This window comes from Brachypodium distachyon, chromosome 4, assembly GCF_000005505.3.
Source record: "Brachypodium distachyon strain Bd21 chromosome 4, Brachypodium_distachyon_v3.0, whole genome shotgun sequence".
Lineage (NCBI taxonomy): Eukaryota > Viridiplantae > Streptophyta > Magnoliopsida > Poales > Poaceae > Brachypodium > Brachypodium distachyon.
Window position 1 is genome coordinate 38,770,480 of NC_016134.3, and position 17,064 is coordinate 38,787,543.

At 45.2% G+C, this 17,064-nt stretch overlaps 3 protein-coding genes across 5 annotated transcripts; 1 reads left to right on the top strand and 2 right to left on the bottom strand.

The window, feature by feature from the left end:
• Nucleotides 1-383: 383 nt before the first annotated feature.
• LOC100845624 (cellulose synthase-like protein E6) lies at nucleotides 384-5,822 on the bottom strand. The gene is made up of 7 exons (XM_003576601.4): nucleotides 5,455-5,822; nucleotides 3,157-3,475; nucleotides 2,855-2,995; nucleotides 2,614-2,745; nucleotides 1,850-2,062; nucleotides 1,175-1,747; nucleotides 384-1,087 (listed from the first exon to the last, which is right to left on the bottom strand). Exons 1-7 carry the CDS (start codon nucleotides 5,706-5,708, stop codon nucleotides 542-544), a joined length of 2,178 nt encoding a protein of 725 aa, XP_003576649.1. The 5' UTR covers nucleotides 5,709-5,822; the 3' UTR covers nucleotides 384-541.
• Nucleotides 5,823-8,020: 2,198 nt separating this feature from the next.
• Nucleotides 8,021-10,510, bottom strand: LOC100839041. Its single transcript, XM_003578244.4, has 3 exons — nucleotides 10,199-10,510; nucleotides 8,725-8,913; nucleotides 8,021-8,362 (listed from the first exon to the last, which is right to left on the bottom strand). The coding sequence occupies exons 1-3, from the start codon at nucleotides 10,445-10,447 to the stop codon at nucleotides 8,285-8,287; spliced, it is 516 nt and encodes a 171-aa protein (XP_003578292.1). The 5' UTR covers nucleotides 10,448-10,510; the 3' UTR covers nucleotides 8,021-8,284.
• Nucleotides 10,511-13,257: 2,747 nt separating this feature from the next.
• On the top strand, nucleotides 13,258-17,064 carry LOC100839647 (serine/threonine-protein kinase D6PKL2). Of its 3 annotated transcripts, none has more exons than XM_003578246.4 (3): nucleotides 13,258-13,496; nucleotides 14,457-15,438; nucleotides 15,875-17,064. In XM_003578246.4, exons 2-3 carry the CDS (start codon nucleotides 14,543-14,545, stop codon nucleotides 16,740-16,742), a joined length of 1,764 nt encoding a protein of 587 aa, XP_003578294.1. In that variant the 5' UTR covers nucleotides 13,258-13,496; nucleotides 14,457-14,542; the 3' UTR covers nucleotides 16,743-17,064. The 3 variants fall into 3 exon arrangements, with proteins under 3 accessions (XP_003578294.1, XP_010238268.1, XP_010238267.1); XM_010239966.3 differs by lacking the exon at nucleotides 13,258-13,496 and adding an exon at nucleotides 13,631-13,925 and having other exon boundaries at nucleotides 15,875-16,742; XM_010239965.3 differs by lacking the exon at nucleotides 13,258-13,496 and adding an exon at nucleotides 13,954-14,182 and having other exon boundaries at nucleotides 15,875-16,742.

Sequence of the window (17,064 nt, forward strand, 5' to 3'; positions counted from 1 at the left end):
ATTTAAGAGTGTTGTTTGATGATGACGTGTGTGCATTAGTTTTGTGAAATATTTTATGGCAATTATACACTATATGTATGCACCTTCTACATGTTCTTTTCGACGAGTCTAAGTAGCAAGGAGGAACCATTGGATGATAGCAATGATGAGATAGAATGTCATTGTATAATAGTTGATGGTTAGTTGATAAAACTACTAGCAGTATGATTTTAGGCATGCCATTGGCGAAAATCTTTGATGCTAAATCTTTTCAAGAACCCTAGCAATTTGTCATCTGGGTATTAACTTCTGCTAAAAACAATTAAGATATGATTAAACCGTTGTGCCATTTGTTTATCAGCTCTTCACAATTGTTTGTAAAAATATGTACAAATACAATCAAGTGAAATGCGTGAAAAATGTACAATCAAGAGGCACGGCCTCAGCCTCTAGTACATAGAAGTACATATGGAATTTAACAGATGACATATATTTCGAGAGAACCATAAAAGTATATTTACTACATTATTAGACATCAATGCTTCCTGGCTCCTGTTGGACCTTAAACTATTGGTACTAGGAAGGTCAACATCACAAAGCCAATGGAAGCTAATGTTACTGAGAATGGTATTCTACCTTTGTCCTTTCTTAGGAACATTGCTTCATAGAATGGGACACTGGTGATCACTAGCATCCCGCATAGAATGAGCTGGGGGCAAAATACATTGAAGCGTATACCCCGTTCACCAGTCATCATTTGACTTAGTCCTCCCGCCAGACAGACAAGGTTGAGTAACGCAATAGTTGCTATGATCACATATTCTGGATCTGATGACCCGAATTCCATGATTTCTTGCTCGTACCTCTTGGATTCATCTTCATCACTTACCTTTGATGAAACTGCAAATGACATCTTTGACAGTCCTATTAACTTCCGGACAGTGTCAATGACACCATAAAGATATGAGGTTATTCTTTTAACCATCCACATCCTTTGTCCATTCCACCATCCTTTCAATGTGTCTCCACATAATAATGACTCACATAGGCTGTACAAGTTCTTCACGCAGAAGACAGATATGAAAGGTATGATCCATGGACTCGTAATCTGGATGGCACATGAGTATCACATTAGTTTTAATACAAAGCATGTGAAACTAATGGTGATGGTTTCCCTATTGTGAATCATTATTACCTCTGGGAACAGGGGGGTGCCTTTGAACAGGGCTAGTGGAGGGATGATAAGATAATATAATGTAGGGAGTGAATTGGGTGCCCATAATCCATAGATACAGTAGCCCATCTGGTGCTGTAGCGTGATTTTTCCATGACCAAACAAGAAGGGGCAGTATTTCGAAAGAAAAATCGAGAAATTACCCTCGCTCCATCTCTTGTGTTGCAGTAGTGTCTGAGCAAGTGTTGTTGGACCTACACCCACAAACGCTGGTCTTGTAGGATTGTTGCAGACTGACCCCCATCCTCTGCAATGTATTGCCAATCCGGTGATTACATCCTCCACTGGGCAACCATATTTCAGCCCAATCTCATCTCCCCACTGTGTGTCATGTTCATACGTGCAGGCTGCTAAAGACTTTGCTTTCTCTTCAATTTCATCTGCGTGGGCTTGCATTTTATCCTTGATTCCTCCATTCCAGTCTTCCCTGTAGTCTTCGGTGAACTTTCTGCCGCAAAGGATCTCCCTTCTGTGAAAGCATCCAGTGCCAATGTACAGAGGGCCACCTACACTGTCCAAACCATTCAGCTCCACCTTAAGATTAAGCGGCTATGTTAGTGTTGGAACTGGCATAATGATTGCTCATATACGGAGAACAAGAGAAGGAAGCTGAAGTTTATTTTTGGCACCGCTGACCTTATTGATGACTTGGAGGGAGTTCCCATATATATTATTCTTGGTCATATTGTTATAGTTCTGAGGGTACTGCACAAATCCGATCTTGTGACCCATTTCTTCATCAAGGAAGAAGCACAGTGCATCTGTGATCGTATCACTACTGTTAGAATACATATCACAGTCCACATTCATGATGATAGGGCTGTTGCTTATCACTGATGATACCCTTATCTGCAATTGAAAATAGAAAATTAGACACATTTGAGAAATAATCATTACTAATTTAACATCAAAGCATTCCAGCCTTTCATGCTTGGAATACACTTTTCATTTAATTGGCATGATATTATTGAAAAATTTCAGACAGTACCATACATACGGATCTGGGAGTTGGTACTAGTGTCAAGCAGCGATGAATAAGTTCTCGTGTATATGTTAGACCAACAAATTTGAAGCATACATTCATTGTATTTATTTCAGAAAAGGTAGGAGAAGCAGAGATCCTCACATTTCGTTAACTCTCAAATACTTGGGGAAATTCTATTCTGAACCATTGAATGACACAAAATGATTATTTGGGAGTTAGCTATGTGCGATGGTTTTCTCAAAGGAAAGAAAGCACATCAGAACAATCTGTTCCTTCTTTCCAACAGTACATTAGTGTTTACTGGAAACTTCAAAACTACTAGTATGAAATAGAATATGGTCATTTACTAATGAAAACTTTGAAGTTTGCAATAAATTGTATACTTAGTACGATGAGGCAAGGTTAACAAGTGCACCAGAGCATTCATTGCCCCAGCTTTGAAGTTATGGTGGTGCTGGGGCCTCTTCTCACGCGCCATGTACACAAGTGTTGGTAGCACATTTCCATCATTATCAACTGCATTTCCGTCTTTGCTATTTACCAGAATCTAGCAAAAAAAACAGTAACTTTAGAACTTCAACGTCGAAATGCTATGTAAGTTATTTTGTCCAGAATCATGCAAACCTTCACTCCAATTTTGGGTGCTGGAAAGCTACCTGAACAATTGGCTGGTGGTTTTTTGAGGTAATTTCTGGACTCCATTCACCAAATCCTTTATGTTTTTCTTTGATTTCTTCAGCAATTTTTCCTGACTCGACAACTGTATCAATTCGCTCAGTCATTTCTTCATACATATCCTGCCAAAAAAACTTATCAGTTGCCATAGCTAGGACTATGGATGAGCAGCTGTGTGTGCTACTGCTATATTATCTTGTACCGGTGAGTACAAGTTCATGGTTTTCTAGGTGACCATTTGATCATACATTTTAAACAAAGGATGTTTGGAAAATCTACGCACCTTGATAAGTGACCATTCTTTTGTAGTGCATAAATCTTGATGCCCATCTGATTCTGAGAAGTAAGCAGCTGGTGACCTTGGCTCAATGTTGTATCGCTTGCAGAATGGTAGCCAGTGCTTTGCAAATAAAGAGGCTTCCCACAAAGCATAGAAAGTGAGGATTGAGCCTCCGTCATCAGAAAGGTACACACTTATTTTTTCAGTTGGGTAATTGTATGCCATGAGCGACAGGACGGTGGATATGACGAGGCTTGGCGGCTCTGAGTGTGGGTCTGCAGTGCATACAAAGATATCCACACAAGGTAGCCTTTCTCCATACCTTCTCCAAATGACATTGTAACTGTGTTAATGCTCAATGTGACAAAAACATGTTTGAATGTTGGCATTTATATAAAAATAATAGAACCCAGCACTCAACACCTTCAACTAATCCAGTTTTGACAGTTAGGATGTGTAAAGTGCTGCTTGATTTATCAGTGGAAGGTGATTCAAGAATCAGTAAAGGGTTGAGGTGGTAAAATAGTCTATCTAAATTGTGCTCACTTTATCATTGATTTACCTTCTAAAGTAGTGATCTCTGTTCACTTGGAATTTATGTACTTTGGCCATTATTCCTAACAATTTGACAATTTGTCTTGCATTACTTTTTTCACACAAGAGAAACCCCTTTTGCTGCATTCCAAGTTCAAAAGCATCGGACTTTGTAAATATAGTTCTGTTCTTTGGCCTGAGCCATTTAAAAGCTATCCATAGAAAATGTTGGATATGGATGCTAATGTAGATTCTCAGTGAGAACAGAACCCTTTTTCTGTATTTCAAAGTTCAGTTGCATCAACTTTTTCCTTTTGTTACAAGAAAGATAGGTATGTTCTTTGTCATGCGTGACTTCAAAGGTATGCAAAACACCCCTCAGAAATTGCCAATTTGTTTGTTGGATTGGACTTGGAGTGGTACATTTCTTTCCTTAAAGATCATAAATATGTGGTTTATTATCCTGATAAGTTTCATGTGCATGCCCTACCTCCTATGTGAGTCCTGGAGCTTCGACAAAATCAGTCAACCTTGCTGAAATATACTATATTGTACCGCGTGTTCATCGCTGATACTGACCTGGTGGGTGGTATGCACCAGATCGTCATGTCCCTGACTTTTAAATGCATGTCTTCTATTCGAAGACGTGTTATTAAACCGAACCAGAAATATTGAGGAGCACCGTGGAGCTAATAAACATGCAACATGCTAAATAGGTGTCACTTTCAACTCCATCATTTTCACAGGATTAATTTGATGCTTAAACCAAGTTTTTTCACTAACAACGACGCATATAAATCTGAATTTTGGATTGAAAAAAAGACAAAGTTTTGTAACAACTACACATACTATACCATATGCCGGAGTGTCGGCTAGTACTTAGACCAGTGGCTATGCTTTTGTCTGTCTGTCTGTTCCGTCAAAAAAAACTTTGTCTGTCTGCGTGGATGGCAAGACTGTATCTTACCAACTCTTCTCTCGTGCTGAATTGTATTCGCCGAGGCACTAATTAACCACCCACCGGATCTTGTTCCGACATATACTTAAACTTTGCGAACGACTATGTGTTTTTCTACTGAAACTGATAATCTTTGCTATGATCCACTGCCTGGATGTGTCTGTCTAATCGTAGAAGTTTTGTACAGATATTGTCGTACACATAGTACTGCTCCATGCACGAAATGGACGAGACGCCATCTTCTCGTACGTGGAGACGGATCCCCTTTACGTGCGCCAATTAACGTGGGGCCGCTGGTAATTAATCGAGTTTGGTTGTGCCTGAGGCGAGCCAATCCTGGAGGCAGCAGCACGTACTCTGCGCAGCGCCATGGCCTCGACAAATCGGACCGCTGCCATGCCATCATGTTGCCAACTGCCAAGTGGTCGACCGGTAAGCTACCCGGGAGCAGTAATTGTGATGTTTTTTTTCCTCTTCAGGCGAAGACAAGATATGTTTAACCAGCCGGTTAGTTGTACTACAACTTGTCTTAAGGTCTCGCAGTAGAGAAGGAGAGCACTGCGTGCGACACAGAAATCAACTCTCTGGTCCTACACAGTAGGCAGCTGGGGATTTGGAAGGTCAAGCAATTAAGCAAAGCGGCCGGATTCAGCAGCACTTGACCAAAACAAAACAAAACAAAACAAAAAAGCGGAAAGCAGGAAACGACCCGGGCGTGCGCGATCTCTCATGCAGCTAGCTAGCCGCGCGCCGTACGCCGGCTATGCCCATGAATGATTATGAGGCAGAGGAGGGAGGAAGTCACGAACCTTGCGGCGAGCCTGTCCCTGAAGGGGATGCGGCGGACGGGGCACCAGCGGACGGACTGCGTGACGACCCAGTAGGCGGCGTAGCAGAGCTCGGCGGCCAGCATCCCCAGCCACGCCGCCCTGCCTTGGCCTTGCTCCGGCACCCGCGTCGCCCTGTAGTAGAGCACCAGGCATATCCCCACGGCCACCGTCACGGCGTGGAGCTTGTACAGCGCCCTGCCCCCGATTATCTCCGTCGCGAACAGCCTCTCCATCTCCCTCTCGATCGGCCAACCGCGATCTCTCTCTTGGCTGGATGCCTGGATGGATGTCTCAGACTAGCTTGGACCACGCCCGGGCCGGAGCTGGAGTTATAATAGCTGCTGGCACGCATTATATATCACAGGTAGGGAGTGGTGGTGATCAGCTAGCTAAGCGCTGGTTAGAGGAAGGCCTTCCAATCAGCGAGCTAGGCAGCGACTGCGTGGTGCGTGACGTGATCACGTGCGTCTTGGTTTAAGAGACCACCTACCCGTTGCTGCAGCCTTTGATCAGTCTCTTGCTGCCATCGATCACGTGTTGGGCCGGCGGCTAGCTAGCGAGTGCTGCGATCTCCTGCTGCACAAACAGCAGCAGCAGCTAGCGCAGTGGTTTGATTCCGATTCGATCGACCCCTCCCTGTGTTGTGATGTGCCTTGTGCATGCGCGCGAATCCTTGTCTTTTGGAACCGTCCACATGCATGCATCCAAACAGCACTCCTCCGTCCAATAAAAATGTCTCTAATTTGTCAAAATTTGAACATCCAAATTTAATTAAAGTCGAGACATGTTTTGCTACATACGTTTCTTTTTCTTCTGGCTCTGGCTGTCGTATCGTAGCACAGCAGTCGTAGGCACGTGCCTTCTCGACAAGGACTTCCTCCGGACTCCGGGGCTCTCACGTCCATGGCGGCGCGCCAGGATAGAACGTGCACGGCAGCCATATTCTGCCGTCCCTACTCGTTACAGACAAAGCAGAGGTCATACATACTGTACTACTCGATCGGTGTCCGCGAGTGAGCTTCTCTGGAAAAATGTAGTCAATCACCAGTGACCTTAGCTCCGTCCCCGAATCGTCGCCTTGCAGCGGTTGATGAGCGTTACGGCCGCCTTCTTTCCACGGGAGAAAACGACCGTGGAGATAATGGAGGCATCACATAGCAGCCCGGGACCTGGCCGGGGTCAAGTCGAACTCTGCGTCCAAACCAAGGCAGTGAAAATATCCGGTTATCCATGTCACTTCAAGTCAACAGCAGACTCACTCTTCCTGCAAACGAACAAACAATGAACTCATCCGATAAAATAAAAACAATAAACTCACTCTACGATGGCGGACGGTGCATCATAAACTGAGTGAGTAGTCGCTGGCCGGGCCAAGACGCCAAGACCAACTCTGCATCGACATCGAGGCAGGGGGAATAGAATCATAGAACCGCGGCTGAAGTTACGTACGGGCCGTAATATATATCCGTTATCACAGAATTCGTGAGCCGGATTACATAAGATAATGTGGGTAGACTGTCTGCGTGTGGACTCTGATTAATTCGCAGTGTCACTGGCTGGCTACTTGATTATTAGCAACCGTGTGGGCGCGGCGCCGATCAATTTGTTTTTTTTGTTTTTTTTGCGATGGAGTACCCAAATTATTTGTCGCCTTGACACGATCTCGGGAGGAAGATGCTTGATAGCCACGTACTCTACATTCAAGGACTCTACCGAGTCGTATTCAGAGTTTAATTAACTGTCGTTGGTAGGATATCACTACTATACTCCAGTACGAGTACTTAATGTGGTGGAAAGGAACAAGAAAGAAAGCTTTGCCTTCTTTTTGTGATCGATCGATTGGTGCTGTTTCGGTAAATCTCTAACTCTCTGTTCGCTTGCTACAGAGCCGTGGCGATTTTTTATACTATCTCTGTCACAAATTAAGTGTCGAAATATTACATGTATCTAGACGTTCTTTTTGATATAGATACATGCATATTTAGACAAATTTGATTCACTTAATTTGGGAGTACTAGTAAGGTAATTTTCCTTTTTCATTCAAAACCATTTGCGGTGTCGTGTTGTCTACGTCGAACGAATAACACCAAACGCAGACGCAGCGAAAGATGTATCAAGAGAACGGGAGCCTTGTCCACGCCACAGAGGCAACGAGGACAAGGACAAGGGCAAATGGGACATGTAACGAACGGTAGATAGATCGCTTGGCTTCTCTGGATTGGCGACGCAACTGAGGGAGCTTACCAATCGAGAGCAAGCAAGCTGGGGTTTGGATATCTGGCATTCTGTCTAGAGCATTTACCACACGGTGACACGGACAAGGATGGGTTGGCGAGCAAGATTCAGTCACGGGTGACAACTGCCGGGGTTGGTGATCGCTAGCAGGAAACGGAAGGAAATCCCATACGCTCTCAAGTAGGCATCTAAGGCATGTGAGTTGCACGTATGTGAACTTACAATTCCTAGGGAGTACTCCGGTTGTATAGCAAAGGGAAGTGCCAAGACCTTTCCCATGTTAACGCAAGCCTGACGTATAAACAGAGAGTTGAAAGTATATATCCAGTCTTCCATCAGAATTGACTGGCGTACATATAAGGAGATGGTATGAATTTGTGAAACAGAAGTTGTGGAGTATTATTATAAATGGCTACTGCAATTCACCGCAGAAGTTGGCATTTACAGGGAGCGGGAACTCAAATTTCAAAAGAAAAACGTGAAATGTGCATCCAAGGGAGCCTCGAGTGTTTCGGCAAAAGAAAACCTGGAAGTGGATGTCCTGGACTGTTGGCTGTTGTACATTTCTTCTGAATCACTTCCGCTTGGCACTTTCTTCCGCTCTAGTAAAAGCATCAGTGACCACATCAATAGCCCAATCCTTGGTATCCTCCTACAAGGTAGAGAGATGAAGATAATCTTAGCAAAAGTTCCACAAGCAAAAGGTACTTCAAAGCTTACAAAGGAATACGGGTAGCAACTACTTTTTTTGAGAACTGGTAGCAGCTGTACTTGATTAGCTGAGGATGCAGTTAGAATTGAGACATTAGAAAATATTGTAGCAGTAAGTTGTTCAAACATAGAACAGTGCCATCTACAATGAATCATCAATACATCTGTTTTCAGCATGGAAGCAAGATGATGGATAAAGTAAACTGATTGTTCAGAGATATACAATGGTGCAAATTACCGCAGAATTAGAATATGAAAATGCATCGAAAAGCTGATAATGAGGAAGTTTTATCAACTACTAACCAGACGCACTGGTTCGCCAGTTCTTATGCGGGCATGTGGACGCGCTAACTTTGATTCAAATGGGGTCCTTGGCCTGATTTCTTGGATTTCATCCCATTCTTCACGAGTAAGCATCCTTACTGTTCCTTGCTCAGGGTGACTATTCTTTATCTTGCGTTCTCTCCTTTCTTGGTCTGTAGCTTCATGTTCCTGCCCACAAAACATGCAACCCACAAAACATGCAACTAAGATTCAGAACAAAACAAATTCCAAATGATAAATGTTTTGCTGAACCTAGGTTCAGGAAACTTATCTCCTTATTCCAAATAGAAATAAGATTTTTCTGAAATTTACAAGCAAACACTGTTGGCTTTAAATTATTTGATTGACTTTAAACACATTGAACAAGACAATGACTAGGGATAACCTGAAGAGGAACATAGTCAAACCTATTGAATGTGTTTTTTTCAAAGAATTAGAATCCAACTATCATCTGTTTTTTTAGTGTACTATAGCTAGACTCATGTGGCAGGAAATTGCAGTTTTTGTGGTTTAGAGACAACTGACTTCCTGTCTTTAGCTACAGACTGGGTCAACTCAAAGAAGTTGGTTTTCTGTAGGGGTTATGGAATTGTAGAAATGACCTTGTTCTCAACCATGGTTGTTGGACCAATATAAAGCAGGGGTGGTGGCGCGTTCTATCTCTACTGGAGACTGGAAGCTTTCAGATCAGGAGGGGGCTCGGTCAACATTAGATCTCTTCTTCAACCATGTGATGGACTTGCTAACCTGACTGATGAACTGATCTCCAAGATGGCATCAGGACACAGGATGACAGAGGTGGGAGAAGAGGGCATGGAGTTGGATGAGGTTTTTCTTATTAGTGCAGTGTTTGTCTCCTGATCTGTGGGGTTGTAAGTAATGTATTTTGGCTTTGTTTCGAATGATATGGGTGCTGGAGCTTATGAACAGAAATGATGTATCAACATTCTGGTTTCACAGTTAATGGCACTGGGGAGTGATCCAAGTTCTTCTAAAAAAAGTATGCAGGTACATATCTGGCTTCAAACGGAATGCTTTATAAGACAACGATGCCCATATCTTATCATGAAACCCATGTGACTACCAGTTTGTGAATAATTAACATGAATTCGTTAGAACAGAACAAGTGTAGCTTCAAAGAAAAGAACAGATCTAGTACATAACAGAAAAGGTAGAGATGCTCTAATCTCTACTCTGCCATAGATATATGAGCATTTCACACAGTAAAAAGCTTGGAAATGTCCGATCTCTAAATCCATTCCATTCTGCAGTTGTTTAACAGTACCACCATGAATAAAACACTCCAAAATTTCAAATAAACACAATAAGCTGGTCACATTATCAATTGGGTGTTCAATTCTTAAAAGAACAACTATATGTTCAGTCAAATGTACAGCAGTTGCATCTGCAAAATAACCCTAAAGGAACAACCGGCGAAGGTGGTGAAGGATACCATCATGAGGAGCTTGGTGAAGAGGGCTACGGCGGCAGCGGTGAGGACCATGGGGAGGGTGACCGAGTCGAGCCAGGAAAGGGACTCCGGCGTCGGCACGAAGAACTCGTCGCGCCCAGGGTCGCGCCTACGTCGCCGATAGCGCTCCCGCTCCGCTACGCTCAGACGTACGAGGCTCCCCGTAGAACCCTCAGCCAACGCAGCCTGCCGCATGGCCGCTCCTCCCCGGCGCAGGACCCCCCGCAGCATCGCCGCCTTCCCCGCCGCCGGCGACTGAGAAACACGCTAACACCAGAAGGCTGGATATTGGGTTAGGTAGCCCATGCCTATTTAATTTGGGCCGGCCCAATTCGAAGATAGTGTTTCTCTTCCTTCCTTTCATTCTTGTTTCACTTACTTGTTCTGATCCGCTAAAAAAAACTTACTTGTTCTGTTTTTTAAATTTTCATTTATTATTTTCATTCGAAGTTAAGAATATATTTTCATATTCGTGAACATTTATTCAGAGATAAATGATTTCTTTATGCTCATGAACTTTATCCATAAAAATGTCAGTACGCATCCAAAAAATGTTCATCAAACTATAAAAATATTCAATTGTACCAATAAAAATAAAATTGCCGATAGGAAGAGTTCTAAAGAAACAGCGGAAAACAAAGAAATAAAATAAAAAGGCAAACTAAATGTAGGGTGTTGATTAAACTTGCGACTCATGATGGTGATGAGGCTGTTTTGGTTGGGCAAGACGCCTCCAAATTATTTATGCCTGTATCCATATGCGCGCTCATTGTCTGCCTGTGAAAGCATGAGAATAACTAGGTTTTGGTTGGGCAATATTCATGCAAGATCCCTCTTTGGTGCCTAACCATTGACACGGTTAGTTCCGTGCGAGCCGTGGACCTCACCTCTTTCTTTGTCTATCCTGCCCACTCATCTAAATCTCCCTTGATACTTCTCTATCTCTCTCCCGATTTCTCTCCCTCCCGTGTGAGCGACGCAAGCAGGCAAGCCGAAGCCAACAATGATGTGTGGCGGAAGACAACGAGGGTGAGTCGGGTCCGAGCCAGAGAAGGCGACGACAAAGGCAAAGAGGCAAGCCCCCACGAACTCCACTTAGGGTTAGGAGGGGTGACCGGCACCAAAGAAGATCACCGGTTTCTGAGCATAGAGGGTCAGCTAGTGCGGAGGCGGACCGACGCTGGTGGCTAGAGCAGGACGGGGTGGTGAGGTGGGTGGCGGGAGACCGCTGGTGGGGCCAGGGCAGGGCGGTGGCAGCGGCGGCTCACCTAATTTGAACGATGGCGTTTACAATGGTCGGAAATCGTTTGCGTCAGGTGGTCGTCCGCCAATTAATCCTCCCCGTCTTCATGATGCTATATGGCTTTGTGAGTGATTTCGCTTTTGGACAACAAACTACGGATCGAAGCCTCCAAAAACTAACAAGTCTATATACTGTCCACGGCAATATTCATCGTCGAAACAGTTTGTTTTCGAAGTGTCATTTGTTCTGGGACGGAGATAACACGTACCTGGCGACGCCGTATGTCCATGTGCTTGTCGACTCAATCTGATGGATTTGATCTGATCTGTCCGGCCCCGTTCGCGATCGATCAGGACTCCGAGCTAGATTCCCAAGCCATGCATGTCGCGGCACATGCACCGTCCCGGCCTCTTCCGTTTAAAACAGTGGTGGCTACTGCTAGCCCGAGACCAGCTTAGCTGGGGTTGTGTTGTTTAATCGGTGCTTTGGCTTTTGGCCACGAGGCCGGGGGCTCCATGTGCCAGCGCTCATGGCTCCAAACCTAGGCTTTTGTTGCACGCCGGTACTTAAACTATGCGTCGCCATTTGTTAACCATCTTAGCCATCTCGCCGGCCGCTGACAGAACACAAGAGCTCTGTATGCTTGGCCCCGTTTGAACCGCTGGAATTTAACTGTTTTTAACGTGAAAATTTCCAGCGGAATTGCTGCCTAATAAAATGTTCGTTGGAGACAGTCCGTTAACCGAAAATGGGCCGAGTGTTTGTGCACACTGCATAGACCGGGTCACTGACCTAACAAACACTTTGCAAGTGTTTTTCGGCAGTTACGTACCTAACCTGCCAAAGATTCCACCATACGGTTTTTCATGTGTGTGGAGATCCATGGACCACGTAGCTACAACGGCCGGAAAAGGGGATGTTGATTGGTGACAGGGAAAAGAGAGGGCGAGAAAGGAGATGGGCGTTATGCATGTTCAGTTAACAACTAATGCCTTGTCGCCGTAGTGCCCGTCCTTCGATGATCGATCGGCAGTTTTCAGGCCGCTGTCTGCTCCCAAGGACGCCAAATCGCGATCGTTTGGTCAATCATCGCAACGCTCAAGAGTATAAACGATCGCTTCAGATTAATAGGCATCATCGGACATGAACCCGCGGTGTCCTCTCCTACGGGGGATAATTTCCCCCTACTTACGTGTTCGCCTCTCTGTACATTCAGATGAGTTTTTCCCAACTTAGATCCATCCATCCAGCTGCAGGAACGAAACGTGATCTGCTGTGATATCGATTTCTTGGTTCTAGCTTAATGTACTGCTGGTCCTCAAAGATTGGTGCGGCCCGATCAAGATTCGCCATCACATAAGAATAAGATCAAGCAGGGGTAATTAATCACTGTAATCAGTTGGGCCACCGTGCTTGAGGATTTGAGGGAGATGAAGGATTCCAAGACTGGCTTTTGGGCGTTGGAGATTAGGGAATGCCTGGTATTAGCAGCATGCAGTACTAGTTTATGCTCCATTATCGGAACTGCCGGCCATGGACTGAGTCTGCCTTGAAATTGTAAATGAAAAAAGAAACGAACGGTGAGATCTTTGCCACCACCAAAGGAAAGCGGATTTTGGGCACACGGGAGTCTCGGTGAGAGAGGGGAGACAAACGCCCTGCACGCTGTACCGTCAGCTACCCTAAACCGAGAGTTAATTAACCGTCGTCATCATCATCAACCGCTCTTGTTTATGCGCCCCAGGCCAAAAGCCTTTTCACCACCACCATCATCTTTGACTCGTCCCTCCTCCACAAACACTTGTCTCTTTCCGCCTTGCAGCCCGAGCCAGAGTCCTGAATCGGAATCCCCACACCAATCACTACTCTCACTAGTCCAAGTCTCCAAGACCACAACCCACAAGCCCCCCACCTCCACTTCTGCCATTGCCATGGCCCGGCTGGGTGGAGAATATATCCCGTAGGTGGCGCATCCCCCGTCCCGCACCCGCCTCTGCCGCCGCCGCCCTGGCCACTTATCGGTCCTAGCAAGCAAAGGTACTGCCTTCCCAGCCCAGAAGGCTGTCTGATTTGGTCGATCGATTAGGGCGTCATTTTCCTCAGGTGGATGTGGATGTTCGTTCTTGATCTGCCGGCCGCTTTAACGCCGCCTCCCATCACTCTCCAGATCCAATCCACCATGTTGGCCCGCTTGTTCTATAATAAAAAAATCGTTTCTTCTTCTTCTTCTTCTTCCGTTGCTTGCATTCAATGGCCACTGGAGTTAGTGCCCCCATGCCCTGATGTGGATGTGGCAGTGTGGGGGTGGGGTGTACGCGCGGTCGACTCGACACCGCATGTGTGCGTGCCGCGCTGTTGCTCATATGATCCATGGCGTGCTCCATCATACCTGCTTCTTCCTTTGGGGGAAAGGTGGGGTGGGGGGCAAAGGGATGTGTGTGCCTTGTGAGCTTGCAGCTGTGCCAGGTTGCAATGTTCCTTCGTTCCCCTTTCCTTCTTCCTCTTTGGGGATATCTTAAAGATTCCCTTTTGTTATTAATCTCCCTTGTTCTGGCCCACTCCGCCCTATTTTTGTGGGAGATGCTGGGGGTAGGGGCTTGTGCGATTCTTAGGCATCCGTTCTTCTCCTTTTCGGTGGGGAGTGTTGATGCGACGGTGTATGAGCGACTGGTTGGATGGATCTGCTGAGTGCGTAGTTTTGTAGCTTGTGTGTGAGTTTGCAGGTGATTTCTTTGATTCATGTCTCCCGTTCTGAAAAGATTCCCCCCTATTCTTGTTTTTGGCTCGGCTCGTTCGGTTTAGGTTGATGTTTTAGTATTGCTGTCGATTGGTGGTTTAGATGTCTTGGAACATATCTGATTCTCCTTGTGTTTTGATGAGTAGGCTGTTGGGCAATTGTGTGTATGGATTGGAACAGATGATTGCAACTTGTGTTGAACAAACCCTAATTGTTCAGTTGGTATGCTAATGCGATGTTCGGGGTAAATTGCTTTTCAGGTCACAAGTTGGGAATTGCTTAGTCAGTCCGATACTGAGTACTGACTGTGCAGCTAGATTTGTGTTTCTGGTCAACCGCTCAGTTCATGTCTTCCGAATCTGCTTCCCAAAGTATGCCCGAGCAGACGGCAAAGCCAAAGGAAATGGGGGAAGATGACAGACAAGAATCTGCTGCCGAGGAGATTTTGGGGGAGCGGATACCGTCTCACCAGCAGCAAGGATCTCCATCTTCTGTGTTGGACAAGGATACTTCAGGACCTCCTTCAGATTCTGGGGTCCTGGATGTGCCACTAGCACCACTTGAAGAAGATTCTGATGAGTTAAAAGAGAACAAAAACTCAGATTCTAATGGGAATCAAGAAAAGAAGACATCACAAAAGAGTAGTATGAGTGACAGCTTTGCTTCTGCTAAAGCAAGTGATGGGACAAATAGTTTGGGCAAGACCAGTGGTAGTGCTAAGACCAGTGGTAGTGCTAAGACGAGTGGTTGTGATTTCACTGAGAGTGGTAAGAGCAGCATGTGCCGTGTGAGTGCAAGCAGTGACTTAAGCGATGAGAGCTCGTGCAGCAGCATGAGCAGTGCTACCACAAAGCCGCACAAAGGAAATGATTCAAGGTGGGAAGCGATCCAAGTGGTCAAATCCAGGGATGGGGTTCTTGGTCTGAACCAATTTAGGCTGCTTAAGAAGCTGGGTTCTGGTGATATTGGCAGTGTGTATCTCTCTGAATTGAGTGGCACGAAGAGTCACTTTGCAATGAAGGTGATGGACAAAACATCTTTGGCGAGTCGGAAGAAGCTGCTTCGGGCACAGACTGAGCGGGAAATACTGCAGTCCCTGGATCATCCATTTTTACCAACCCTATATACTCATTTTGAGACAGACAAGTTTTCGTGTCTGGTTATGGAGTTCTGCCCCGGAGGGGATCTGCACACTCTTCGACAAAGGCAGCCTGGAAAACATTTTTCAGAACAAGCAGCAAAGTATGCACTTCCTCCTGTTAATTATGAGTTCAACATGAATGATTTGTTGATTACATTGTTCACTAGGTTTTTTTATCATTTGTCTTATGCACAACATTATTTCATTATCTTTTGGGTTCATTATATTGACATTGAGCAGTTAGGTTGCATGTGTCATATTTAGGTATTTGTTTCATCTTAACTCATTACCTGTTCTGTTTATTGTGCACACCATAATCAGAAACTTCCATGTTCCATGGTGATAGTGTACAGTTTTACATTGTTGTTATTAAGAAGTGGATCATTGTTGGATTTCATGGGTTACAAACTTACAATAGCCGTATATTCTTTTGGGGAAATTTGATTTGCCTATCAAAGGTGTGCTGATCAGCCTTCGCTGATAGTGTGTTGCTAAAGTACTTAGCTGAAATTTGTACTTGATCTCTTTGTGTTTCAGGTTCTATGTAGCAGAGGTGCTCCTTGCATTGGAGTACCTGCATATGCTCGGGATCATATACCGTGATCTCAAGCCAGAAAATGTCCTAGTTCGGGAGGATGGCCACATCATGCTGACTGATTTTGACCTCTCTCTTCGCTGTTCAGTGAGCCCAACCGTGATCAGGTCCGCAAATCCTGGCTTGGATGCAATGCAAAGGAATAATGCAGCATACTGTGTCCAGCCTGCTTGCATTCAACCATCATGTGTTGCTCCAACCACATGCTTTGGGCCTCGATTCTTCTCAAAGTCCAAGTCCAAATCCAAGTCCAAGAAGGACAAATCAAAGCCTGATGTCGTGAACCAAGGTAACCTCTTCCCTGAGATGATCGCGGAGCCAACTGATGCTCGGTCCATGTCCTTTGTTGGCACCCATGAGTACTTGGCCCCAGAAATAGTAAAAGGGGAAGGCCATGGCAGCGCGGTGGATTGGTGGACATTTGGCATATTCTTATACGAACTACTGTTTGGCAAGACCCCTTTCAAGGGTTCAGGCAACCGGGCTACCCTTTTCAATGTGGTTGGTCAGCCCTTGCGGTTCCCGGAGTCCCCGCTGGTGAGCTTTTCTGCCAGGGACATGATAAGGGGATTACTGGTCAAGGACCCGCAGCACAGACTTGGCCACAAGCGTGGAGCTACGGAGATAAAGCAGCACCCCTTCTTCGAGGGAGTGAACTGGGCTCTTATAAGATGCGCGAGCCCTCCAGACATACCGAAGCCCGTGGAGCTCGATTGCCGCCCCAAGCAAGTTCCGTCTACAAATGGGAAGGTCGTGCCGGCTGCCAACCAAAAGGGCTCAGATAACTATCTAGAGTTTGAATTCTTCTAGCCTTTCCGTGGTACATGAATCTGAACTGGAACAGTGCATTTGAGCTGACGCACCACAGAAAGCGAAGATGTAGAGCCCCTCTTGGTTGGGAAGGCACTCTTATTTGTTGTAGATTGTAAGCTCATTTTCCAGAGGTCCCCCTCCAAAGTTTTCTTTTCTTTTCTTTCCATTGAACTTCTTAGCTCTAGTCGATACTCTATGCATGTTCGTTGCAATTCTCGGGAAACAGCCTATCGTACTTGGAACGGGATTTGAGTAGTACTTGTTCAAGATGTCAATGTAACCGCTATTCATAATTTGCAACTTATGTTTCTTCCTGGTA